Source organism: Branchiostoma lanceolatum, chromosome 9 (genome assembly GCF_035083965.1).
Source record: "Branchiostoma lanceolatum isolate klBraLanc5 chromosome 9, klBraLanc5.hap2, whole genome shotgun sequence".
Classification (NCBI taxonomy): domain Eukaryota; kingdom Metazoa; phylum Chordata; class Leptocardii; order Amphioxiformes; family Branchiostomatidae; genus Branchiostoma; species Branchiostoma lanceolatum.
The window spans coordinates 18,991,521-19,017,612 of NC_089730.1; the positions used below are offsets into that span (position 1 = coordinate 18,991,521).

Below are 26,092 nucleotides of genomic sequence, written 5' to 3' on the forward strand. Positions count from 1 at the left end.
ATTTTGCCTACCAGTCAGCATGCGAATGCTGAATACCCACTGGCAGATGTAAACAAAACAGGGATTGCATGTTTCAACTTGTTGTTTTAAGGTTTTTAAATCATATCTTGTCAGATTTTAATATACAAAGTGCATCTTAGGGAGGAAGGCTTATTACAATTGCATGACAAACTTTCAATACAGACCAGAGATAGCAGAAATCTCGGGATGAGATATCAGAAATCTCGAGACATACGTTGTTGTCTTAAGAAAGCTATACCCAACATACCCGTGTCCGTTAAGGAAGGCCTCTCCCCCAGTCACAGCGATCTCCCCAGTCAGCATCTTGAAGGTGGTGGTTTTACCGGCGCCGTTCACTCCCAGCAGCCCAAAGCACTGGGGAGAGAGGGGGAGGGGGGCAGCAATTAGAACACAATGTTTGTCCAGTAGTATGCATTCTGATTTACTAGCAAATCTCTGGCTAGCATTTTAAAACCATTTAAGCTGATTTTTAGTTTTAGATTTTGATTACTACTGTTTAGAATGTGTCTCATCTGGAAAATTCAGCTATTAAGAAACTCGTTTAAGGTATCTCAAAATCTTAAGAAAAGTTCCAGAACATAATTTTTTTAAAGCCCTATAAGCATTTTTCTTTTACTTTTTGTGACATCGCTTCCTGCCAACACTACTTAGAACAAAGCATGTGCCATTGTGGTGAGCCTGAACATTCAACATGATTTATATTCCTTAGCAGCATTATGAGATACATAAAAAAGCACACCCACCTCCCCACAGGGCACTGCCACACACAGCCTGTCCACAGCTGGAGTCTGCCCGTTCTTCTTGCTGGTCTTGTACACCTGGAACATCACATTAACATAGACATTATTTAATAAGAATCTACTTGAAGGCTTTCAACGTTTAGATGGAAAGGGACTAGATTACTTTGAATTTGTTTTTAAGAATCACTTGACACAGAATATAAAGCTTTAACTTTGCAAGGATTAAATCTCACAGGATTTAATCTCACAGTAGGGACCCGAGAAAAAGTTGTGTTCACGGTTGAAACAATTAGGGTTAGGCGGGCAGAAGACAGAACAAGCATTTTATGGTGCTGTTTTTAATATGCAGTGAAGAGGTCAACACAAAAACTGTGAACATTAAACCACCCAAAAATTTCAACATTTACAGTTACTGTACCAAATCATTCCATGCAACTTTTAACAGTTACAGTAATAGACCAGTTGAACACAGTAATGTTACAATCAAGTGACATTATGACAGTCACAAAGTATAACAGGTGAACAGGAGGTTCCAAGCCCCGCCCACCTTGGTGAGGTTGGACAGTTTCATCAGATCTTTGTCGGCGTCACCCCTCAGGATTCGCTGCCGCTCGTTGGCCACATCGATGTCCTCGTCCTCGATTGGTTCGTCAGATACAGCGATGTACCTGGATAGAGAAATTGTTAGTATAAACAGGATTGATGTTTAGATTGGATCATAGAATAGTCTGATGTAGCTATATTGTGTGGCGTCAACTGGCAGAGTGACCACGCTAGCTATAGCTGACACAAGATTGAGAGGTCACGGGTCATGCTAACATACAGTGAGTGTGAAAGAAAACTTGAAGGTGACAACAACATGATAAGACAATTTTAGAAAGACAATTTACTTTGTTTTAATTAGTTTATCTATTTTGGTATGGCAGCCATGAGTATGTTATGTTATGATGTTGATTTAATTTGTTCTGTTACTTGGTTTTCAACTGGATTTGTATGTATGTCACTAATACATTACAATTATCAGACCACTTCAGAATAGAACAGAATCTGCTTTTATTGTTCCTTTTTTGTTATCTTATGAGCATAAAGCATAATATATTATTAAGTGCTTCTTGTCCTATGCTATCTAAACACAAATTGAATGAATTAAGATACTTAAAATTATAGAAATAAGCTTACTTTGGCTTAAAGAAGAACTTGTATTCACACAGGATGGTGATGATGAAGAACACCAGGCCCTCTGCTGCCATGGCAACCAGACTACGGGTCACCAGCTCCCAGTCGAAGGGCGACTTCACCTTGTCCTCCTGACCTGCAAGGTCAAGGGTAAACAGCTGTGAGAGACCACCTTTTACCGAGGACAGTGTAAGTGTGGTAACCATGATAGAATAAAGTTGTGGGTTCAGAAGGACAGTAGCTATAGTTTAAGTAATAGAATGTACTACTGACTACTAATCCTCTACAATAATGTTTAAGCAGACAATGATGGTTTAAAAACTACACCAAAATGCCTAGTATCAAATAAGGAGTGGTGTAATTTCATTACTGTGACTTACAGAGAAGTTCAAAAGAATTCTAGATGCATTTGAACTCAAACTGAATGCAAGACAGTGCAAATGTACAATGTTATAATGCATCTCATAATGATACCAAAAGCTCTCAATGTAGTCAAGACGTTTGGTGTTTCCTTTCTATACTTTTGGGTCAAGACGAAAAGTGAACATGAAAATCAAGACGTACCGATCTTGAGGTAGTACTCGTTGAAGTACTCGTTGTAAGCCAAGTCCATCAGCCCCCGCCCCAGGCAGTAGTTAGGGAACAGCAGGAACGCCTTCCTCATGTACTCATTGATGGCATGCAGGTCCTGGGGAAAATGAAAAACAACATCATTGCATTTGTGATATGGTTAACAGTTACACTGTATCATACATATACTATACAAAATTAACGTTATAGCAGGCAATCAACAGCAGGAACGCCTTCCTTGTGTACTCATTTTTGGTATGCAGGTCCTTGTAGAAAGATGGCAAAACACATCAAAACAACAAAATCAAGAAGCATCTGTGGTCTACATCAAATTCTGCATCTGCATCAATCCCTGGTTAGCAAGAGAAATGATTGAGCCAGCGGTTACTATGGAGCCTGGCACCCAGGTTACTTTGTGTATGGAATTTGAAATTATTGCAGTGAATAAAATCTTTTATATAATGGTGCCCTTGGGAAAGGCACTTAACACATATCCAATGAGAGAGAGAGAGAGAGAGAGAGAGACAGAGAGACAGAGAGAGTTAAGGGTGGTTTGTCCATCTCACCTTGTCGTACTGGAAGAGCTGGAACATGAAGGTTGCCACGGTAGCGGTGATGCCGATGAAGAGGTTAATGACGATGAGGAACACGTAGGCGTGGCTCGGAACGTTGAACCAGAAGGACACAGGGTACATCATCGGGGTGATTGACCAACTAAACATTTAAAACAAGACAAAATAGTCAGAGAAGGGATGACCTAATCATATATCACCTTTTTTCCGCCTTCATATTTGGAGAACCTGTACCAGACGAGTGTAGTTTGTTCCTTGCTTTTGTCTTACATACCGTTTAGGATATATTTCATAGAGCTCCAAGGTCCAAGGTCTGGTAATTACTGCAAAAAGTGCAAAACCAATTCAAAATATATATTCAATTTTTTTGTCAAATATCTTTTGAACATTTCTGAATTTGGAAGCTTTTTGAAAAATAATCAACAACTTGAAGATAGTCTTGTTCCTTGTTCCTGAGATATATGTATTTGCCACACCAATTTGTACTGTTTTCTGCAAGTGTGTAATACATGACTTCTACAGTTTGTATTATTTTGTGTACATACCCATACATGAGGAACAGTGCCACCACAGCGGGGAAGTTTGTACTTGAGGTGTACGCCGGCAGATCAAAGATTGTCAGGATGATCACACAGCAGGTGGCCGGGAGGAGGTAGTTCAACTGGAACAGAAAAAGACATTGTCTTAAGAAAGGTTTTCTAACTGAAAGGCAAAGTTGATTCTATATGAATAGCATCAGATGGATAGCCTGGATATCATAATAATATGCATGAAGTTGTGTCACCATTAAGAAACTTATTTAGGGCCATTTCTGGAAAGATTGACAATTTGCACTCTAACTAAGCTGGCACAAGCAATGTACACCAAACTTTCATTTGACTGTTTTGCATGGTTTATTGCAAGTTTGTGCAGTTTTCTTTTGCGAGTAAAATGAACTTTTTGCTTCACATATCCAAATTTTAGTCAAGTCAGACTCCATGTACCTTGATGTGAGCTAATATACTGTACATTTAGTTCTAATCTTAATGTAGATAGCTTTTTACAAAAACTACAAAACTTGAAGTGAAGAGTCTAATTTGTAGGTTTCATGGTACACATAAATCTCACCATGTCCCAGGCGTAGTTGGAGACCCAGTAGATGATGGGTTTGACTCCATTAAGGCTAATTCTATGGACAACAACTTGACCAGAAGAATCTATGTTGTAGGTTTTACAGTACACTTTCTAATCTCACCATGTCCCAGGCGTAGTTGGAGACCCAGTAGATGATGGGGTTGACTACATTAATGCTATAATTATTCTATGGACAACAACTTGAATAGAAGAATCTATTTTATTTGTAGGTTTTTAAATCTCACCATGTCCCAGACGCGTAGTTGGAGACCCAGTAGATGATGGGGTTGACTACATTAATGCTATAATTATTCTATGGACAACAACTTGAATAGAAGAATCTATTTTATTTGTAGGTTTTTAAATCTCACCATGTCCCAGACGCGTAGTTGGAGACCCAGTAGATGATGGGGTTGACTACATTAATGCTATAATTATTCTATGGACAACAACTTGAATAGAAGAATCTATTTTATTTGTAGGTTTTTAAATCTCACCATGTCCCAGGCATAGTTTGAGACCCAGTAGATGATGGGGTTGACTCCGCTGACGAACTGCAGGTGCTTGGCCTTGATGGAGCGCTCGAACACCAGGAACACGACGAAGCTGGCGGGCACGAAGGACATGGCCACGATGATGAAGATGGCGATGACCACGTCCGTGCCCTGCAGGATGTACTCGGAGGTCAGCCGCGTGCTGGTCTCGTTCATCGGGTGGTTGACCACGGTTATTCCTGGAAGGATTAAATGAAGGCAATATGAAGGCTCAATGACAGTAGTGTCTGTGACATGTTGGTTATATAAAGTAGCGTGCAGTGAATTGTCTTCTTCATCGGGTGGTTTAATACAGTTATAAGGGTGAAGTATAATATGTATGATTGTTTGTGACATGAAAATGATTGGTGGTAAACAAAATGGATGCATGGAATTCTAAAATAGACAAAATGCCCTTAATCTTCAAATAGGACTGTTGGGGCTGATAGACCAAGGATATTATATATAACGTCCTTGGATGGACGGAGGCCATATAGATTGTTTATAAAATAAAATAAAAGATACAACACATAAATACATTCATTTGATATTTTAGATTTTGCGCAGTGAAAGTCATGATAGTCTTTTTAAGACTGACTGACAGAGAGAGAGTTAAGTTGTACAACATAATACATGCAAAACGTTGTGAAGAGGCCTGTTTATCATAAGTATATATGTTACCATAGGCTGCAGGGTTGCCGAGGTCCTGCTCAGACTTGGGGATGTTTGCCCTGAGGATGGCGTTGTTCAGGGTGTTGAGGTAGGTGGGCATGCTGTGGTAGCCCTTGTGGTTGTACCAAGCCTGAGGAAAGAAAGGGATACGAGTTCAACAAAACACCACAGCTTCAACAGTACAGTATTTAGACTCGTCTAGTACTGTTACATGCAGGTGGGCATGCTGGGGTAACCCTTGTGGTTGTACCAAGCCTGAGGAGAGAAAGGAGAAACATTAAAATTGTACAGCGAATGACGTAAAAAGAATACTTTGCATACAAAGAATTCAATCTGTGGCAAAAGGTATTCTCAGACCACCGTTATAAAGTTACGAGTGTTCATTCCTTCATTCGTTCATTGATTATTTTCATTCTTTCCATTCTTTCCCCTTCTTCATTATGTATTCAGCCCTTTCTTCATCCATCCACCCATCAATTCCTTCATTCAATCATTAAGTTTTTGAATCAGCATGTATTCTAAGTTCACTTGTCTCCTGAGTCTTTAAAGCAAAAATTTGAATGTATCCATCATATGTTCGCATTTCATAGACTAAGTGTGAAAAGAAATTTTGAAATGTGTAAATTTCCCGCCCCTACAGAAATATAGGTCAATCGACTAATAACCACAAGTTTCTATAATATTGCTCTTATCTGAATTTGGACTAGTTCATTCAGTAAAGGGGGTGTTCTACCTTAGCCACATGTCTGACAGCGAGTTTCCTGAGTCCTGAGTAAGAGCTCTGCGCGGAGTCGTGGATGTTGTTGAGAGAGGTCGGCACATAGTCACGGACGTTCCCAAAGGACAGGGCACCATACCTGGGGACATAATATGTACATACACGTATTAAGTAATTCAGTAGGCTACTTGGAATATGAACCAGGTTTTGGAAAACATTTAATAGCCCGGTTGCCCAGTAAAAAGCTAGGTTGCCCATGAACATTCAGGTTGCCACAGGTCCAAGGACCTAATCTTGAGCCTCCAAGTGAATTCTTCAATTGTTTGATGTAAGTTTAGTTAACATGAGGATGCCCCTACTGTACATTGAGATAATGAGTTCACACTACGGGTGTATGTAGGGTTAAAAGACAACTTTCTACAATGGAGCCCCACCTGTGTAACCTGTAGAGGTCGTTGGTGTTGAGGTACCACAAGGTCGTGTTCCGCCCCGTCACGTCCAGCAGGATGTCCCCTGTGATGACCTTGAAGCGGTGGGGTGGGTAGGGGTCGGGGGTGCACAGGAAGCCAGTGTTGTCCTTCATGCACTGGCACTGGGGCACAGGCAGGTTCTCATGGACTGGGGAAGAGATACAATTTGCACATATTATTAATATGAACACTGATCATTTTAAGTATCCAAAATGAGTATGGCTAATACAACTATTCTAAAATCGAGCTGTAACAATTGATGTTGTCCTTCATGCACTGGCACTGGGGCACAGGCAGGTTCTCATGGACTGGGGAAGAGATACATGTACATAATATGAACACTGTTACAGTCACTGTAACATCAAAATGAAAATAAACTGTTGCTTAATGTAATTTTTCTGTCATTTCATTGAATCAGCATCCCTGTATTTGCCATGGCTGCAGATAACAACAGAAGAAACATCAACTTGACGTCTAGCAAAAAAAAATGAATCAAACATTAGAACATTTATTATAATTGGAAGCAAAACAAAAAGGACCTCCACCTGTGTGGTTGGGGTTGGAATCAAACGACGTGTAGTGAATGTTCTGTTTCTGGTGCAGGCTCTTGGGCGGTGGAGCCGGCGTGGGGGGCTTTGGCACATAGTTATCCAGGCGAACCCCGTGCACGAATGACTGCCGACACGTTTCGTCAAAGTACTTGTCGGTCAGCGGCAACTTCGCACCATCAGTGAGGTTGAGCTTGATCACTTCCATGGACAGTGTGTCGTTGAACGGCGACTTTAGGACGCAGGTTGCTCCGATTCCCGACGGCAGGTGCACCTGTAATATATGAATACCGTATTGTCTCGAATAAAGTACGCACTTTTTAAACATTTCAAAATTCAAAAGGTACCACAAATCATTGCTAAAGTCAGGGTGCGTACTTTATTTGAGGTTATTGACAGGACAAATTGGAAAAGGTCCTCAAACTCAAACCCTTGCTTAATCAAACCAGGAACCCAGCTGCGGTGAAACAATACATGGCTCAATACCTGCCAATTTGTGTTCAAGATCAGTGGAGAAGGGGTGCATACTTTATTTGGGGTGCGCATTTTAATAGAGAAAATACGGTAGCACTTATTGTAAAGTTTTGAGTTTTGATCCAACACAAATAAGGGAATTTTCAGAAAGTGGTGGTCAGTAACTGCAAAATGCATTTAAGATCACATGGTTTTTATTTCGAGGTAGGGAAAAATGTAGACTAAGTGTTAAAGGTGGCTTTAAGTTTGCGTTTGAAACATGAGTAGCACAACAGTCATTGGTGGACAAAAAGTTTCCCGGTGGTTTTAAGTTTGCGCTGAAGATTTCACCGCGAAAATTTCTGCATTTTAGAGTAACTGTACTGTATTGATTTCTACACACCGTTAGCATGAGCTCCTGCGCGGTGGCGTCAACATACAGCTGAGTCTCCTGCATCTCCTTTTCATTGGAGATTTAGCTATTTATTTATTAATCTTTAGGGTGGTCCCTACAGTTAACTAACATGTAACTGGTTTCCAAGGGAAGTTACATGGCAAGGAGATGGGGACAAAGTTTCCAATGGGGCTGGTGTGAAGGTAAACAACCGTTTGCATGAGCTCCTGCGCGGTGGCATCGACGTACAGCTGTCTATAAATCCTAGCTAAAAGCCAGTCTAGCTGCTACATGTAATATTTCTACAAACCGTTTGCATGAGCACCTGCATCTCCTTTTCGTCGGAGATGGGGACGAAGTTGCCGATGGGGCTGGTGTGAAGGTAAACATAACAAACAAACAAACAAACAAACCGTTAGCATGAGCTCCTGTGCTGTGGCATCGACGTAAAGCTGTGTTTCCTGCATCTCCTTCTCATCAGAGATGGGGACGAAGTTGCCGATTGGGCTGGTGTAGTTGTGGTACTGGGACGGGCTGAGCACCAGAGGGGGGTAGTCCCCGATGTCCGGAACCGACAACGCCACCGTCATGGCAACGCAGATAAAGAGAGCGGGAAGGACGATCTGTATGTGAAGATTGTTTACTGTTTATTGCACATTCCTCAACAATAGAATAAAAATGTGCAAGTGTATAGAGTCTCTCGGAAAATGTTTTTTGGGGGGCACACCAGCCTTTTTCCATTCGGTTTTCATAGTTGACCAAAAAAAAAAATTATGCTGAACAGGAATGTCATTGTTAACATGAACAAATGGACTGAAAGTCTGTACACATATAGGTGGCGCACATACATGTACAATATACATGTACATGCACATGAATTTTGTAGTTTCATAGAGCGAATGCTGTCAGATAGTCAGAAGTTTTCCTCACAGCCTTCTTTTTTCATGGTCTCCTCTTGATAAAATTTTACCCAAAAAATGTCAGAGAGCCAACAGAAGGGAAAAACAATTTCAAGATTGTGACCTGTGAGAAGAGAGCCTTGGTGTTCCGGCGGGAAAAGTTGAAGCGTTTGATCATGAGGCCCCAGAACTGGCTGAAGGCCAGCTGACATCCCTCCAGCCGGTAGCTGCCCACCCCCTCCTGGTCCAGGCAGATGGGATCTTCCACAGGTTCTGAGAAAGAACAGAAAAAACTTAGAACATGCTTAATGTTGAAATCCAGAATAATCAGACAATGGGCCAAATATCTATAAAACATCTGTGACCAAGTAAGTGCCAAAAGGTGTTGAATGATAATCATTCAAAAGTATGTCCACACAAGTTTTGCTCACTTTTCTTATTCTTAAAGCCTTATAAATCATACTACAGACATGTAAAAATGTTTTGCAAAATCTTCTAGTATTGCGCTATGCAAGGTAACTGTTACGCAAGCAACAGTTCCTGGCCAGGGTAACATTTAGTTTCATTCAGTAACTGCAATTACATGTACCTTGTGTATCTTAATATACCTGGATTTCTAACCTTCATTGACGTTTCTAGTATTAAAGATATACAAAAGATTATACGAAGCCCCCCACCATTGCTGTTCTGACTGATGTTGTCCCCGTCCTCCATGAGTCGATCGTACGACCTCCCGCTGACCCCGCCCCGTACGGGCATCTCCAGCTCCACCGTGTCGGGGTCGCCCGGGGTCGTCACCACGGCCGGGCTGGACGCTTCAGGGGGCGTTGGCAGGGGGAGGGAGTCCTTCTCATCTTTCTCTGAAATGGAAAATGTGGAATACAAAATGTAAGTGGAAAACAAAGTCATTTATCTTTATATCATGACTCATTTTGACAGGCTGAGTGTATATTTTTAGAAGAATAAGTGAAAAATAAAAGAACGGATGGAAGGATATGCAATGTTTATTTGACCACTAAGTCTTGATTAGTATAAGTCTTAATTGATAATAGAGATGGTTAAAATAAACTGAGCTTCAGTAGAAAATTCCGGTCAGTCCTTTTTTTTTAGTTGGAGAACAGTTTATTTTTATTTTGTCATTGATGTAATTTACCAAGTGAACTCAGATGAACTTTCATGCTAATATAAGTCTTGATTAAGATAATATATAACTTTATTCGGCCAGGTAGGAACTCTTACTACTAGTTTCCAATTTGGGCCATCAAGGTAGACACAGCAAAAAGTCTGCTTTTGCACAAAATTTTTTGTAAAATTTACCTGGAAGGTCGTTGCCAGTGGCTTCTGTGACCTTGAGGAACACCTCCTCCAAGGTCGTGTCAGTCAGCCCAAAGCTGCTCAGGTCAAGGTCGTCCAGCTTGCTATGAAGGGCGCTGAACAGCTTCTCAAAACAGCCCTTCTTCACGGCCTCCGACGGGAGCATGTAGGAGATCTCGCGGTTGGTGTCGGAAAGGAGGACAGCTCCGGCCACGTGCTGGGGGAAAGCAGACAGTTGTCAATCACACTGTGACAGTGACTCATCATCATCATATTCTATACTCTAAACAAGTTGGAGCGTTATGCATAATTTAGTCTCCAATTACTGTATTCTCTATAATCATACATCATTTTCGTCAAGTCTTGTCCACTCAAACAAGTTTCCGACATGATTAAGGCTTTTTAATGTCAAGTAAGGATGGCTACTTCTCCTTCTGGTTTCTGGAGACCAGATCAAACACCATTTAGCTGGACTTACGATAACTTTAAGTTTTGTTTTTGACTTAATATAAAAAAATATACCTACATGTACAACATTATGACAACTGGTAACCACAGATTGAAGTAACTGTGTGCTGTATAAAAGTGTTCCAAAGACTCAGTTAACCAAACATGTCATTAACTTGAAGGTGCTTTCAATGACATCCTTGGTTAACTAGTCTTTGTACAAACAAACAAACAAAGGCTCTTCGTACCTGTCTGATGAACTTGGAGACCTTCTGTTCCACACACCTGGTGATGATGGAGCCGCTGGATAAGGAGGAGTTCAGGTCAGGCTCTGTGGAACAAAACAGAGTTATTCAGTTTCCAATACAGTATGTCATCCACCATTTCTGCCAGGCCTCTCTGACTAAGTTTAACGAAGTTTCAATATTTGCCTCTAAGGTGACCTGAGGATGTGCCAGGCTCTGTGGGAAGGATAAACAATTTAGAATACACAAAGATGACAGTCTTCAGAGAAGCAATGCTGTTGACACTACAATAAATCATTATAGAGTCCCTTTTGAATTATTAAATCAAATAAAACTTCCTAAAAAACATATGTGACAGTGATTGTCTATATATTGTAATAAAAGACACTTAGTCTAGCAAAAAGGCTTGTTACCTTGTCATACTATCTACAAACTTCTCCAGCTTCCTACCTAGGCTACATATCAAATATTACAACCTTTAAGTTGGCTGTACCCAATATTACAACCAACATGAATCAAAGTTGAAAAGTTTTGACTCTCTCTCTTGCCATAGCACGGGGCCAAGTAAAGTGGCAATGCGTCCGTGGGCGATGTCTTTGGTGCTGAATTTGGGGTCCCTAATCCCTGCAATGTGGGCTAGAGGCCGTTCACGCAAATATCCATTGCACAGAAAAATTTACAGACTCCGATCAGGATCTGTAGAATCATCGATTGTACAATATATTACTGTAAATGCAGGAATGTTTGCGTTGGTTTATTTCGTGGCTTTCATGGCGACCGTTTTACCGCGAACTTAAAGCCACCGCAAACATTTTTGTCCAATACTGTAGCAGTATGTGACTATAGCACTGCCACGAACTTAAAACCACCGCAAAGACTCCATTTTTGCCTTAGCGCAAAATAAAAACCATGCGGACTTAAATGCATTTACAGTATCTTGGGTGTATCTAATACTACTGCAGCTAACCCTACCTCCGGACCCCTGCTCCTCCCTGTCCACCGGTCGCTTGACCACGGTGAGGCGGTACCCGTCTCCGAAGGTGCTCTTGAGGAAGAGCGAGCTCCCGCAGGCGCGCAGCTGCCCGTTGGAGATGATGGCGATGCGGTCCCCCAGGATGTCAGCCTCGTCCATGTGGTGGGTCGACAGCAGGATGGTGCGACCTGGCGTAGAAGATAAACAAGACTTAGTGAACAAACAAAGTACAGCTGAAGAGAAGAGAATCTACGTGTAGAGACGCCTGATGAAAAAGTTATCCTCCTTGTCCATGTGGTGGGTTGACAGCAGGATGGTGCAACCTGGCATAATAAACAAACAATCATAGTGGACAAAGTACAGCTGAACCACTAAAGTTAGAGTAGAGAATATAAGATTGGAAATTGACATCTTTCTTCAGTAAGGAAGTTTTAGCACAGCAGATCTTCACACGAAATGACTCTAACTTACAACACCCTCCATCTTAAGTTTGTAATTCCACTTTTCCCATTTCAACAATTGCTAATATTATCAATGTACAAGCATTTAGGTGAAAACTTTTTACACCTGATGAACAAGCATGTTTTACTCTTAAACATGATATCAATTAATTTTATGATAATTAATTTTTAATTTTTTCTTCCTGCAGGAAGCCCTGCAGATTCTGCAGGAATTCCTGCAGAAAGAATTAATCCTGCAGGACTTTCTGCAGGAAATACAATTTTTCCTGCAGGGAGGAACACAAATTCCTGCAGGAAGAATTATTCCTGCAGGAGAACATGATTTTCCTGCAGGGGAGATACATGCATTCCTGCAGGAAGAATTATTCCTGCAGGAGAACATGATTTCCTGCAGGAATTCCTACAGGGAGAAACTTACAGGAAATCAGGGTTCTCCTGCAGGAAAACGTTATCCTGCAGGAATTCCTGCAGAAAGAATTTTTCCTGCAGGTTTCTCTGCAGGAATAATTCAGAAGAAATCTGATTTCATGCAGGAGGGACATTATATTTACAGACATTTTAGAAGGCTCATAAAGAAGCCATTGTGTAAATCTGCTCAGCAAGTTGAAGGTAGTCCTCAAGCTCAGAAAAGAAACTCGTAGAGCTGAGGGAGCGGAAGAAGATTGGAAAAGACTGAATGCAGCTGCAGGACGTTTCCACCACTGTTACAGTAGATGCAGAAACCAGTCAATGATGATCATGTGTATGTGGAAACCCTGTCTTTTTATTTCACATAATTACTGTTTACAAACCAGGCATTATTTAAGGCTCTGTGTGTAGAGTAGATATTTTTTTAATGTTCAGTTTGCATTTGCAGAAGGGAAACATATTTCATATTGTTTTGCTATGTTTTCTTCTTCTTCCCTTCCAAACAAGGTCAACGACCTTGACCAGACGGCTGTCACCATGGTTACTGGTAAAGTAGCAGATACCCAGTGGTGTTCGATTACATTATGAACAAAGTGCTGGATGGGGCTGGTCACCATACATATGAATATGTTTGAGTAAGAATAAACAGAGCAGTAGTTTGTAAGCTATAGCCAAGTGTATGGTGGACCAGGTGAACATTATGTATTTGCTTGTTATCTTTCTAGTCATGACTTATTTCCGGTAACGTTAACGTAACTTCTGATAAACCAGTGTCACTTCCTTTTTCCTAATACATCCTCCCCGGACTAGACTGAATACAAAAGAAACCAAGAAATTGACCTGTCATAAACCTATCATCACAGAACGCTTCAAATAGAAGCTTTGAACCTATAACACTAAGACTTAAATGTTGGGTATATTGGACCAGCCTGTTGTGTTATCACCTCGTACTTCCAAACACTGATTTGCGCCACATGCAAGTTCTTTGCTAAACAGGTTCTTGCAAAATGATGTGAACGTGAAGATTGGATATCACCTTATCTACTGTAGAAACTATGAAACGTGAATTAAAAGCCGGTACCACATAACGTTAATGCCAGGTATGATTATCAAAACGTTTCTAAAAAATATTGGTACCCAAAAAAATCTTTAAAAAACAGCATGAAAAAAAACATGAAAAAATCCGAAAGCTAAAACCTGCTATTGTCAGCAAACGTAAACAATGTCCACCATTTGGTTGTGGGGGGCGGCAACTTAATCTCACTGTTTATGAGGAACACTTCATTTCACTGAAATGAGAGCAAGTAACAAAAAGGACGGGGAAAGGGACCTATATTGGCGGCGGGAAATACTATTAAGGTTTTAGTATACTATTCTGTGTGCAGCTGCTTGTTTGCATGGGGCATAAAAACGTACCCAGAAATGACCTACAGTAGTGGTTTACACATCCTGACTTTGGAAAACATTTTGGTGTTGCGAAGTAACGTCTCATCGGTATAGCCAAACGACCGGAGGTAACCCCCAGTGGAAGGGAGGTGTGGTTGCCATTCTTAAACCTGATTGGTTGCAGTTGCCGTTGTTAGGCCGTCCCACAAGATAGAAGGCGGTACTGCCACACCCCGCGCACATGAACAGGGCATGACCGCTCCGTGCTTGAGTATGCTACATTTCAGCAAGTTGGGAATCCTTGCTGGCATTATTAGTAATGTAAGACAAGAAGTAAATGTTGTGCATTTCTTTCTTTTTTGTACGACGTTGATGGTTTGTGTTCAACGTTGGCCGACACCAAGCTTTAAATATAATAGTTAATCGTTTAAAGGGAGAAATTAATCGGCGTGGCCATGTGATCGTAGCACACTCTTTCAAATCATGGACCGGGAGGCCTTCTAGTTTGAACGTGGAGAAAAAGAAGTTAGCCTGACCACCTCACGCTCCTTCCGACCCGCCCGACAGACCGCCCCCTGGAAACTTGATATCAAAACCCATAAGTTGGCAAACCTGGTCTTCCAAATATGGTCAATATACGCCAACGTCAACGTCATGAACCGTCCCTCGAAAGTACGGCTCTGCCTGGAGAAGGTTGTTATGTGTCTGTCAGTCTCTATGCAGTCATGGACGCCTTTGATCTGCAAAGTTTTGCCGGCGATGGGCATGGTCAACCTGCTAAAGTGTGATCTCTTTCTTTCCCCCGTCTTTTGCGTTTGAAAAAATTGTGGCACCACGTTCCAGATATTTTCTGGCCCGGGATTTTAGAACCGAAGTTGTGATCCTGTACGCACCAAACCCATCTTCCACTTGCGATCATTTTTAAGCCCCTGTCACACTTGTGCGTATATACACGCCCGCATGAGCTGCGTATTAACATGTTTTTGGTTTAGGTTAAGTTTGCAGCCGAATAAGTGGTTTCTTAGGTTAGATCACTAGGCTTTACAACGGTGGGTCAAAGTAGAAAACAACTTCCTCCCCGCAAAGTTTACTTAAACCAAAAAAATGTTAATGCGCAACTCACGCGCACTTGAATATACGCACAAGTGTGACAGTGCCCTTAGGTTTTCACTCAAGTGAAAGTAATGCCGTAACACCCTTTTTTCCCTGGGTGCCTTAGGTCAGAAAAAAATATGTTATCGCCATCGCCGGCAAAACTTTGCAGATCAAAGGCGTCCATGACTGCGTAGAGACCGACAGACACATAACAACCTTCTCCAGGCAGAGCCGGTTTTGCTGTTTTTTAAAGATTTTTTTTAGTACCAATATTTTTGAGAAACGTTTTGATAATCATACCTGGCATTAACGTTATGTGGTACCAGCTTTTAAGTCACGTTTCGTAGTTTCTACAGTAGATAAGGTGATATCCAATCTTCACGTTCACATCATTTTGCAGGACCTGTTTAGCAAAGAACTTGCATGTGGCGCAAATCAGTGTTAGGAAGTACGAGGTGATAACACAACAGGCTGGTCCAATATACCCAACATTTAAGTCTTAGTGTTATAGGTTCAAAGCTTCTATTTGAAGCGTTCTGTGATGATAGGTTTATGACAGGTTAATTTCTTGGTTTCTTTTGTATTCAGTCTAGTCCGGGGAGGATGTATTAGGAAAAAGGAAGTGACACTGGTTCATCAGAAGTTACGTTAACGTTACCGGAAATAAGTCATGACTAGAAAGATAACAAGCAAATACATAATGTTCACCTGGTCCACCATACACTTGGCTATAGCTTACAAACTACTGCTCTGTTTATTCTTACTCAAACATATTCATATGTATGGTGACCAGCCCCATCCAGCACTTTGTTCATAATGTAATCGAACACCACTGGGTATCTGCTACTTTACCAGTAACCATGGTGACAGCCGTCTGGTCAAGGTCGTTGACCTTGTTTGGAAGGGAAGAAGAAGAAAACAATAGCAAAACAATATGAAATATGTTTCCCTTCTGCAAATGCAAACTGAACATTAAAAAAATATCTACTCTACACACAGAGCCTTAAATAATGCCTGGTTTGTAAACAGTAATTATGTGAAATAAAAAGACAGGGTTTCCACATACACATGATCATCATTGACTGGTTTCTGCATCTACTGTAACAGTGGTGGAAACGTCCTGCAGCTGCATTCAGTCTTTTCCAATCTTCTTCCGCTCCCTCAGCTCTACGAGTTTCTTTTCTGAGCTTGAGGACTACCTTCAACTTGCTGAGCAGATTTACACAATGGCTTCTTTATGAGCCTTCTAAAATGTCTGTAAATATAATGTCCCTCCTGCATGAAATCAGATTTCTTCTGAATTATTCCTGCAGAGAAACCTGCAGGAAAAATTCTTTCTGCAGGAATTCCTGCAGGATAACGTTTTCCTGCAGGAGAACCCTGATTTCCTGTAAGTTTCTCCCTGTAGGAATTCCTGCAGGAAATCATGTTCTCCTGCAGGAATAATTCTTCCTGCAGGAATGCATGTATCTCCCCTGCAGGAAAATCATGTTCTCCTGCAGGAATAATTCTTCCTGCAGGAATTTGTGTTCCTCCCTGCAGGAAAAATTGTATTTCCTGCAGAAAGTCCTGCAGGATTAATTCTTTCTGCAGGAATTCCTGCAGAATCTGCAGGGCTTCCTGCAGGAAGAAAAAATTAAAAATTAATTATCATAAAATTAATTGATATCATGTTTAAGAGTAAAACATGCTTGTTCATCAGGTGTAAAAAGTTTTCACCTAAATGCTTGTACATTGATAATATTAGCAATTGTTGAAATGGGAAAAGTGGAATTACAAACTTAAGATGGAGGGTGTTTTACTTTTAATTAGAAAATATCAATTAACAGAACAAAACTTCAGAGCATAATATTTTGCAAAGGGTTAACAAGTTATAAAAAAAGATCATCATCAATAGTCAAAATTACACGAGAAAACATACAAAATTGCTTCAATGCATCTTATTAAAGGTTAACTACAACAAATCTGAGGTCTATGATGAAACTGAAAAAACCAAGCTTAAGCTGAATGATTGTGTGGCCTAAAGTTTACACTTCTACAATTCTTTATTCAATATTTTCATCAAAGGCTGTGTACCTCTCTTGTAGTTGACGAGGAAGTCCCAGATGGCCCTCCTGGCGTAGGGATCGACCCCCGCCGTGGGTTCGTCCAGGATCACGGTGCGGGATCCGCCGACAAACGCGATCGCCACGGACAGCTTCCTCTTCATCCCGCCAGACAGGGAGGACACTGGGTCTTTCCGCTTGTGCTGGAGGCCTACGTCTCCTATTAGTCTGGTGGGAAACAAAATGGCAATCAGAGATGGCAGACTTCACCCCCTCACCCATACACAGGGTCTTTCCGCTTGTGCTGGAGGCCAACGTCTCCTATTAGTCTGGTGGGGAAACAACATGGCAATCAGAGATGGCAGACTTCACCCCCTCACCCATACACAGGGTCTTTCCGCTTGTGCTGGAGGCCAACGTCTCCTATTAGTCTGGTGGGGAAACAACATGGCAAGCAGAGATGGCAGACTTCACCCCCTCACCCATACACAGGGTCTTTCCGCTTGTGCTGCAGGCCAACGTCTCCTATCAGTCTGGTGGGGAAACAAAATGGCAATCAGAGATGGCAGACTTCACCCCCTCACCCATACACAGGGTCTTTCCGCTTGTGCTGCAGGCCAACGTCTCCTATTAGTCTGGTGGGAAACAAAATGGCAATCAGAGATGGCAGACTTCACCCCCTCACCCATACACAGGGTCTTTCCGCTTGTGCTGGAGGCCAACGTCTCCTATCAGTCTGGTGGGAAACAAAATGGCAATCAGAGATGGCAGACTTCACCCCCTCACCCATACACAGGGTCTTTCCGCTTGTGCTGGAGGCCAACGTCTCCTATCAGTCTGGTGGGAAACAAAATGGCAATCAGAGATGGCAGACTTCACCCCCTCACCCATACACAGGGTCTTTCCGCTTGTGCTGGAGGCCAACGTCTCCTATCAGTCCGGTGGGGAAACAAAATGGCAATCAGAGATGGCAGACTTCACCCCCTCACCCATACACAGGGTCTTTCCGCTTGTGCTGGAGGCCAACGTCTCCTATCAGCCTGGTGGGGAAACAACATGGCAATCAGAGATGGCAGACTTCACCCCCTCACCCATACACAGGGTCTTTCCGCTTGTGCTGGAGGCCAACGTCTCCTATCAGTCTGGTGGGAAACAAAATGGCAATCAGAGATGGCAGACTTCACCCCCTCACCCATACACAGGGTCTTTCCGCTTGTGCTGGAGGCCAACGTCTCCTATCAGTCTGGTGGGAAACAAAATGGCAATCAGAGATGGCAGACTTCACCCCCTCACCCATACACAGGGTCTTTCCGCTTGTGCTGGAGGCCAACGTCTCCTATCAGTCTGGTGGGAAACAAAATGGCAATCAGAGATGGCAGACTTCACCCCCTCACCCATACACAGGGTCTTTCCGCTTGTGCTGGAGGCCAACGTCTCCTATCAGTCTGGTGGGGAAACAAAATGGCAATCAGAGATGGCAGACTTCACCCCCTCACCCATACACAGGGTCTTTCCGCTTGTGCTGGAGGCCAACGTCTCCTATCAGTCTAGTGGGAAACAAAATGGCAATCAGAGATGGCAGACTTCACCCCCTCACCCATACACAGGGTCTTTCCGCTTGTGCTGGAGGCCAACGTCTCCTATCAGCCTGGTGGGGAAACAACATGGCAATCAGAGATGGCAGACTTCACCCCCTCACCCATACACAGGGTCTTTCCGCTTGTGCTGGAGGCCAACGTCTCCTATTAGTCTGGTGGGGAAACAACATGGCAATCAGAGATGGCAGACTTCACCCCCTCACCCATACACAGGGTCTTTCCGCTTGTGCTGGAGGCCAACGTCTCCTATCAGCCTGGTGGGGAAACAACATGGCAATCAGAGATGGCAGACTTCACCCCCTCACCCATACACAGGGTCTTTCTGCTTGTGCTGCAGGCCAACGTCTCCTATTAGTCTGGTGGGGAAATAACAAGGCGATCAGAGATGGCAGACTTCACCCCCTCACCCATGCACAGGGAGGGTCTTTCCGCTTGTGCTGGAGGCCAACGTCTCCTATCAGTCTGGTGGGAAACAAAATGGCAATCAGAGATGGCAGACTTCACCCCCTCACCCATACACAGGGTCTTTCCGCTTGTGCTGGAGGCCAACGTCTCCTATCAGTCTGGTGGGGAAACAACATGGCAATCAGAGATGGCAGACTTCACCCCCTCACCCATACACAGGGTCTTTCCGCTTGTGCTGGAGGCCAACGTCTCCTATCAGTCTGGTGGGGAAACAACATGGCAATCAGAGATGGCAGACTTCACCCCCTCACCCATACACAGGGTCTTTCCGCTTGTGCTGGAGGCCCACGTCTCCTATCAGTCTGGTGGGGAAACAACATGGCAATCAGAGATGGCAGACTTCACCCCCTCACCCATACACAGGGTCTTTCCGCTTGTGCTGGAGGCCCACGTCTCCTATCAGTCTGGTGGGGAAACAACATGGCAATCAGAGATGGCAGACTTCACCCCCTCACCCATACACAGGGTCTTTCCGCTTGTGTTGCAGGCCAACGTCTCCTATTAGTCTGGTGGGGAAAATCAACGAAATTATTGTTAGTAGTTATCAAATGATATCTGAATTGATGATTTTGCTTATAATGATTGTAAAATGTGATCATTGAGTCAATGAGAGACAGGTTACATCTGTGATTCATTAAAGTCCTAATAAACATATCGATTCAACATATAATTTATACACATGGTACAAAACAATACAACAACTGAGACATCATTTTGTAATAGGGCCGCATTGAATTCAATTTGCTGGCTCTTGGATTTAAGAAGAATAATGCTGATCTGAAATGTCAACCTGATAACTGAGTCTGAGGGGAACATTTGGTTGGCACATGCATTTTCATAGTGTCAACATCTGATGTATTTTGTACATGTAAATTCTTCCAGAAGCCCTGTGTTTTCATGTTGTCATTTTGACTAGTCTCTATTCTTAGATGAACAAGCTACCAATGAAATACATGTATTTGACCAAATTTGAGTGTCACTATTTTGGGTTGTAATGATTTTAGACCATTCAGTGATCGTATCTTTTAGCCTTCGTTGCTCATGAGACAACGTTAATACTGCTTATGTTAAGTGCTGATTTAGAAATCGTGTTTTAATCAAGTATCATCGTTGAGATTTTTATAATTCAATCATAATGCCTTGGTATGTCACCAAAGGCGATTGTTGATGTGTAAGAGTGTTTCTTTTATCAACTCGGTGTAAACAACCTCGTAATTCAGCCTCCCAGGCTGCCAGGAGGTTTGTACGTCTTGTCCTGAATAAACCAGTCTACTACTAAAAACATTCAAGTATAGGCCTGGGGCTACTTACTGTTGCAGGTCCCTCTCGATGTCGGCTGACTGCATGCCTTTCAGTCGGGCATAGAACCACACATGTTCCTCCACTGTCAGCCTGTAGGAAATGTGTAATATGTTCATGTATTCAGAACACAACTGTTACAGAAATACATATTTTCATATTATTTCATTGTTTTAAAATTCTATTGTCGCTCCCGAGATACACCAGTAATAGTGAGCTTTTCGTAAATATGCGAGTCGATACATTTGACGCCAAGCGTCGAAAACTGATGCACTCGTTTGTATCTCGGCTCCTCGGGTCAGAGAACCTCATTATTAAGGTACTACTCCGCTCGGAGGCATTTCCGTCGAGCCCTTTTTGGCGATGTTACTGTCAGCTAGTACGCCATCGCCCACTGTGAACACGTTTTTAGATGTATCATTCATGTGTATGTGTCTGTCTGTCAATATGGGCCGTCGTGCCCGAAATAAACAATAATTAATAATTAATATTAACACTGATTCAGATGGTGTATGAATTAGAATGATCATATCAAAGATAAGATTTGCAACATGAAAAAGCAGCACCAAATTAAAGAATTTCTAATGCTGGTAGGATTTTAAATATTCTCAAGATAGTAGTCTCACACATTTCTCCTATAGGGAGCGTGAAATATGTTTAATCGTTAAAAACATCACAAAGTTATATTTTAACTATCTGATTCAGATGGTACTGAAGTTAGATAATATCAAAGAGAAGCTCTACAACATATAAAAAAGTAACACCCAAAGAAGGATTTGTGAGGCTGATCATATTCTGAACATTTCTTAACGATAGCAGCCACCCATATTTCTTCTAGAGGGAGTGAAATATGTTCAACTGTTAAAAACGTGACGGGCACATATATCTTCACTATCTGATCAAGATGGTGCTTAACTCACATGTCAATATCATAGAGAAGATTTAAAGAACTGTCTTATCTGAAGTTACCGGCATCCATCTAAGACTGGATCAGACTATCATCTGTCATTACTTCGTTATATTTATCCAAATTTTTGTTTGATATTGATTTTGTCATATCTATTTGCCATTTGTTATGATCCTTCTATTCTTTCATACTACTACTCAATATATTTACGTTGTAGTTTAAGTTTTGCTTCCACCTGTAATATATTTTCCATTGTAATCTTTATAGTTTGCCTTTGGATCCATCATGGTTTATGTTAATATCAATTCTTGTGCTCTATTACTTTTCTCTGTGTGTATCATTCTCTGTTATCCTTCTATTCTTTTAGTTAATATCACTCATATTTACGTTCAAGTTTAAGTGTTGCTTCCACCTTTAATGAATTATTTTGTCATAGTAATCTTAAAGTTAACCTAGTTTATAGTTTGCCTCTGGGTCCATGGTTTATGTTTATATCAGTTCTTTGTGTGTATCATTTTTGTGAAAAGCAATATAAAATTGACAAAAAAGACTTAAATCAGACTGAAGAAGTTCAGAATAAGATTAGTCATAAGAATAGAGAAATGTGTAAGACATAAATAAGCATGTGTATTTACTGGTATTTTACTAAGCTTCTGAACATTTCTTTAGATAACAGCTACATAATATTCCCCCACTGTAAGCCTACTAACAGTAAGTGAGAAATATGCTCAAGGATTAAGGATATGACAGAAACATGTATTTCCACTATCTGAGCAAGACTTTGTATCAATCATCTGACAATATCAAAAATGAAGGTGTAAATTTACGATGTTGCCTTATCACAAGATAGGACCATAACTTTCCGCACAAGCAATCATCAATTGCTAATATATCTGCAAGTGAATGGAAGAAACATTTGAGATACAGATTTGATCTTTTTGGAAGATGAATGTTTCTGTTTGTGACTTCGATGAAAGCTGTAAAAACTTTTTGCAGGGGAGTCAGTAAGTCGTGTACTTATGTTTAAGTCATTTTTATTGTCAATGAAACAAATTTAAATGCCTCAATGCCTTTCTTGGCATTGTTAGAACTATAAAAGCCACGGACACAGATTGCGCAATCTGATCATAAATTGAGTCATACTATAGATGGGGAGGGCATTATCCCAAGTGCCAGAAAGTTTGATGTGTACAGTCTGTAGGCCCTATTCCTGTTGAGGGTGGGATTGTACATTCTCTCAAATATTGCTCCTCTAACTCCCATTTTGAACCAGTGGGGTTGGCGGTCTAGGAATATTGTTGGGAAAGTTTACAGATTACAAATGACAGGAATGGCGTACTTGTCAAACAGCACGTTGTGTTGGGGACACATGCCGAGACTCTTCCTGATCTCCAGCATGTCAGTCCGGATGTCATGCCCATATATGGTGGCCGACCCCGCAGTGGGAGGGAACAGTCCTGTCAGGATGGACCTGTGAAGAAAGAACTTTGGTATGAGGCCAAGGAAACATTTAACAATGAACATTGGAGTGAGGCCAAGGAAAGAGTAGACAAGGAACATTGGTGCGAGGCCAACAACTTGTCACACAACTGAAGGAAAACAGCATGCAAGATGAAAAAAGGCCCAAGGTATTCTGCCACTACATTAAAATAGTTTAGATCTCTTATAAGTGTTGTAGAATCCTTATGCAGTAAAACCCCCCAGTTTTGTTATCATGTCATGTAAGTAGTCTGAATCTTGAACTCTGTCTTATAGTAGCCTGGTATCCAAACCTATCATATATAGCTGCCAACTAGGATCAAAATAGACTTGGCAGATATTAAAGGCTTGGGTACCAGGCTAGCTACATGTATAATAGGTTTGGATACCAGGCTAGCTACATGTATAATAGGTTTGGATACCAGGCTAGCTACATGTATAATAGGTTTGGATACCAGGCTAGCTACATGTATAATAGGTTTGGATACCAGGCTAGCTACATGTATAATAGGTTTGGATACCAGGCTAGCTACATGTATAATAGGTTTGGATACCAGGCTAGCTACATGTATAATAGGTTTGGATACCAGGCTAGCTACATGTATAATAGGTTTGGATACCAGGCTAGCTACATGTATAATAGGTTTGGATACCAGGCTAGCTACAGGGATGACAACGAAGTTACTTGCCCCCATTGCCGGCCATGATAAGACCCACTAAAGTAAGGCCCTATAAAAGTACTTGCCTTAACTTCAATCTTAAAAACTCTTCTCCATCAGGAAGTCACAAGGGTATACTTGATAAACATGCAAAGAAAACAGAGGGTTGTACAGCTCAAACTCGCAGAAACGTCACCCGGAAGTAAACAGACCCTATCTCTGACCTAGTTCCCAGCCATACCCATCCGCATGACCCAACAACTCAAATGTGTTCTTACGCCACCTAAACTGCTAAACTAAACAATTTTCAACTACAATGGGAAAGCTGAGACCCTACCTGTTCCTTCTAACCAAAAAAGTCTCTAGATTGGGCAAAAAATTTCAAGGGAAAGAAAGGTTTCAAAGATTTTAAGTAGGGACTACAAACGAGTTCAAATATTGCGCAACTCAACTTAGGTGTCAGCCCTACTGGGGACTAGAGCAAGGGGGGTGGGGAAAGATTACCCCCCTAGATGATACATTGGGGGGATGTGATATTATTTCCAAAAGATTAACTGAATTGATTGCTCCCTTGGGAATTGAGAGCCAGATGTATACCCACTGCACTGGGGCCACCCTATGCTTTAGAACTGTAAACTAGAGGGAAAGTGACTGTTCAGATGACATGATTTTAACAACATTTATAGGGGCCTGTCACTTAGCAACCACCATTCAGTGCTTGTCATAATCTGTTCTACAACTCTGATGTCAAATAGCAACTTTTCAATAGAAAGTTTCCTTTTTTTGGCAACTTTTTTACTTTCTTTCTCACAATGCAATTCCAATGGAACCACTAGTTTGTACATACACAGCCGCCATTAAAACAGCTAAAAATGCTCTTACATACAGCAAATCCTGTTTTATGGTTAGAACACATTGCCAAGTACTACATTTAGTCCATATTCTTCAATAGTTCCTTTGTTCAGAGACATACAGGCTCGAAAAGTACACTTTCCATCAGCTGGGGGGGGGGGGTTAGGCCCAGCACAGTTCAAATTTGATTGGCAGTTCTTAATTGCCATGAAATACAATACTATAAGACTTGATCTTTACTTAGTACATCATTTTCAATGAATTCATACTACTTTTGCAGCAATTCAAGCTGTCCTGGGTATTCCTGACAGCTTTATATACACTGTACCCCTGCTCAATGCTGTACAAATATCACAAAATATCATACTTTTCAAAAATATCAGGATTAACCATGCACCAAATTGGGTCATAAATTGACAGAATGTACTTGTAAATGATAATACAACATGATTTGACCAAATCTGATACAGCTATATGGAGCTACAAAGGTCAAGTGCTAAATGGGGGTGGGGGGCGGTACAGGGATGACAACGAAGTTACTTGCCCCCATTGCCGGCCATGATAAGACCCACTAAAGTAAGGCCCTATAAAAGTACTTGCCTTAACTTCAATCTTAAAAACTCTTCTCCACCAGGAAGTCACAAGGGTATACTTGATAAACATGCAAAGAAAACAGAGGGTTGTACAGCTCAAACTCGCAGAAACGTCACCCGGAAGTAAACAGACCCTATCTCTGACCTAGTTCCCAGCCATACCCATCCGCATGACCCAACAACTCAAATGTGTTCTTACGCCACCTAAACTGCTAAACTAAACAATTTTCAACTACAATGGGAAAGCTGAGACCCTACCTGTTCCTTCTAACCAAAAAAGTCTCTAGATTGGGCAAAAAATTTCAAGGGAAAGAAAGGTTTCAAAGATTTTAAGTAGGGACTACAAACGAGTTCAAATATTGCGCAACTCAACTTAGGTGTCAGCCCTACATGTATAATAGGTTTGGATACCAAGCTAGCTACATGTATAATAGGTTTGGATACCAGGCTAGCTACATGTATAATAGGTTTGGATACCAGGCTAGCTACATGTATAATAGGTTTGGATACCAGGCTAGCTACATGTATAATAGGTTTGGATACCAGGCTAGCTACATGTATAATAGGTTTGGATACCAGGCTAGCTACATGTATAATAGGTTTGGATACCAGGCTAGCTACATGTATAATAGGTTTGGATACCAAGCTAGCTACATGTATAATAGGTTTGGATACCAGACTTGTCCTATAGTGATTGTGTTCCTTACATGGTTGTTGTTTTCCCGGCTCCGTTGTGACCCAGGAAGGAGGTGATCTGCCCCTCGTACAGGTTCAGCGCCAGCTTGTTCACAGCCAGCTTGTTTCCTGTCTTGTAAACCTGCCAACACAAAAGACATAATTCTATACACATGTACTGAACTGTAGCAGATCGGATCTATTCTATCTTTTTATTATTTTTTTCGCACAGATTAACCTGAAGATTGAAGTTATGTCCCATGCACTAGCTTCCATCATGAGTTAAAAATGATAAGCATTTCCAGTGTTCTG

General features: G+C 41.6%; 1 protein-coding gene across 2 annotated transcripts in view; it reads right to left on the reverse strand.

Annotated features, from left to right (window-relative positions):
* Window positions 1-26,092, reverse strand: part of LOC136441844 (ATP-binding cassette sub-family A member 2-like) — a 57,864-nt gene that overhangs the window by 6,482 nt on the left and 25,290 nt on the right. For both annotated transcript variants that reach the window (XM_066438365.1, XM_066438364.1), the window contains 22 exons: window positions 25,813-25,922; window positions 22,862-22,993; window positions 20,628-20,708; window positions 17,285-17,481; window positions 11,858-12,046; window positions 10,889-10,971; window positions 10,197-10,410; window positions 9,557-9,739; window positions 9,004-9,152; window positions 8,394-8,603; window positions 7,131-7,407; window positions 6,550-6,733; window positions 6,131-6,254; window positions 5,407-5,527; window positions 4,690-4,925; window positions 3,625-3,740; window positions 3,074-3,221; window positions 2,502-2,625; window positions 1,941-2,073; window positions 1,309-1,429; window positions 765-839; window positions 269-375 (listed from right to left, as the gene is read on the reverse strand). In XM_066438365.1, coding sequence (XP_066294462.1) covers window positions 269-375; window positions 765-839; window positions 1,309-1,429; window positions 1,941-2,073; window positions 2,502-2,625; window positions 3,074-3,221; window positions 3,625-3,740; window positions 4,690-4,925; window positions 5,407-5,527; window positions 6,131-6,254; window positions 6,550-6,733; window positions 7,131-7,407; window positions 8,394-8,603; window positions 9,004-9,152; window positions 9,557-9,739; window positions 10,197-10,410; window positions 10,889-10,971; window positions 11,858-12,046; window positions 17,285-17,481; window positions 20,628-20,708; window positions 22,862-22,993; window positions 25,813-25,922 — 3,314 coding nt within the window. The remainder of the gene's footprint in view (window positions 1-268; window positions 376-764; window positions 840-1,308; window positions 1,430-1,940; window positions 2,074-2,501; window positions 2,626-3,073; window positions 3,222-3,624; window positions 3,741-4,689; window positions 4,926-5,406; window positions 5,528-6,130; window positions 6,255-6,549; window positions 6,734-7,130; window positions 7,408-8,393; window positions 8,604-9,003; window positions 9,153-9,556; window positions 9,740-10,196; window positions 10,411-10,888; window positions 10,972-11,857; window positions 12,047-17,284; window positions 17,482-20,627; window positions 20,709-22,861; window positions 22,994-25,812; window positions 25,923-26,092) is intronic.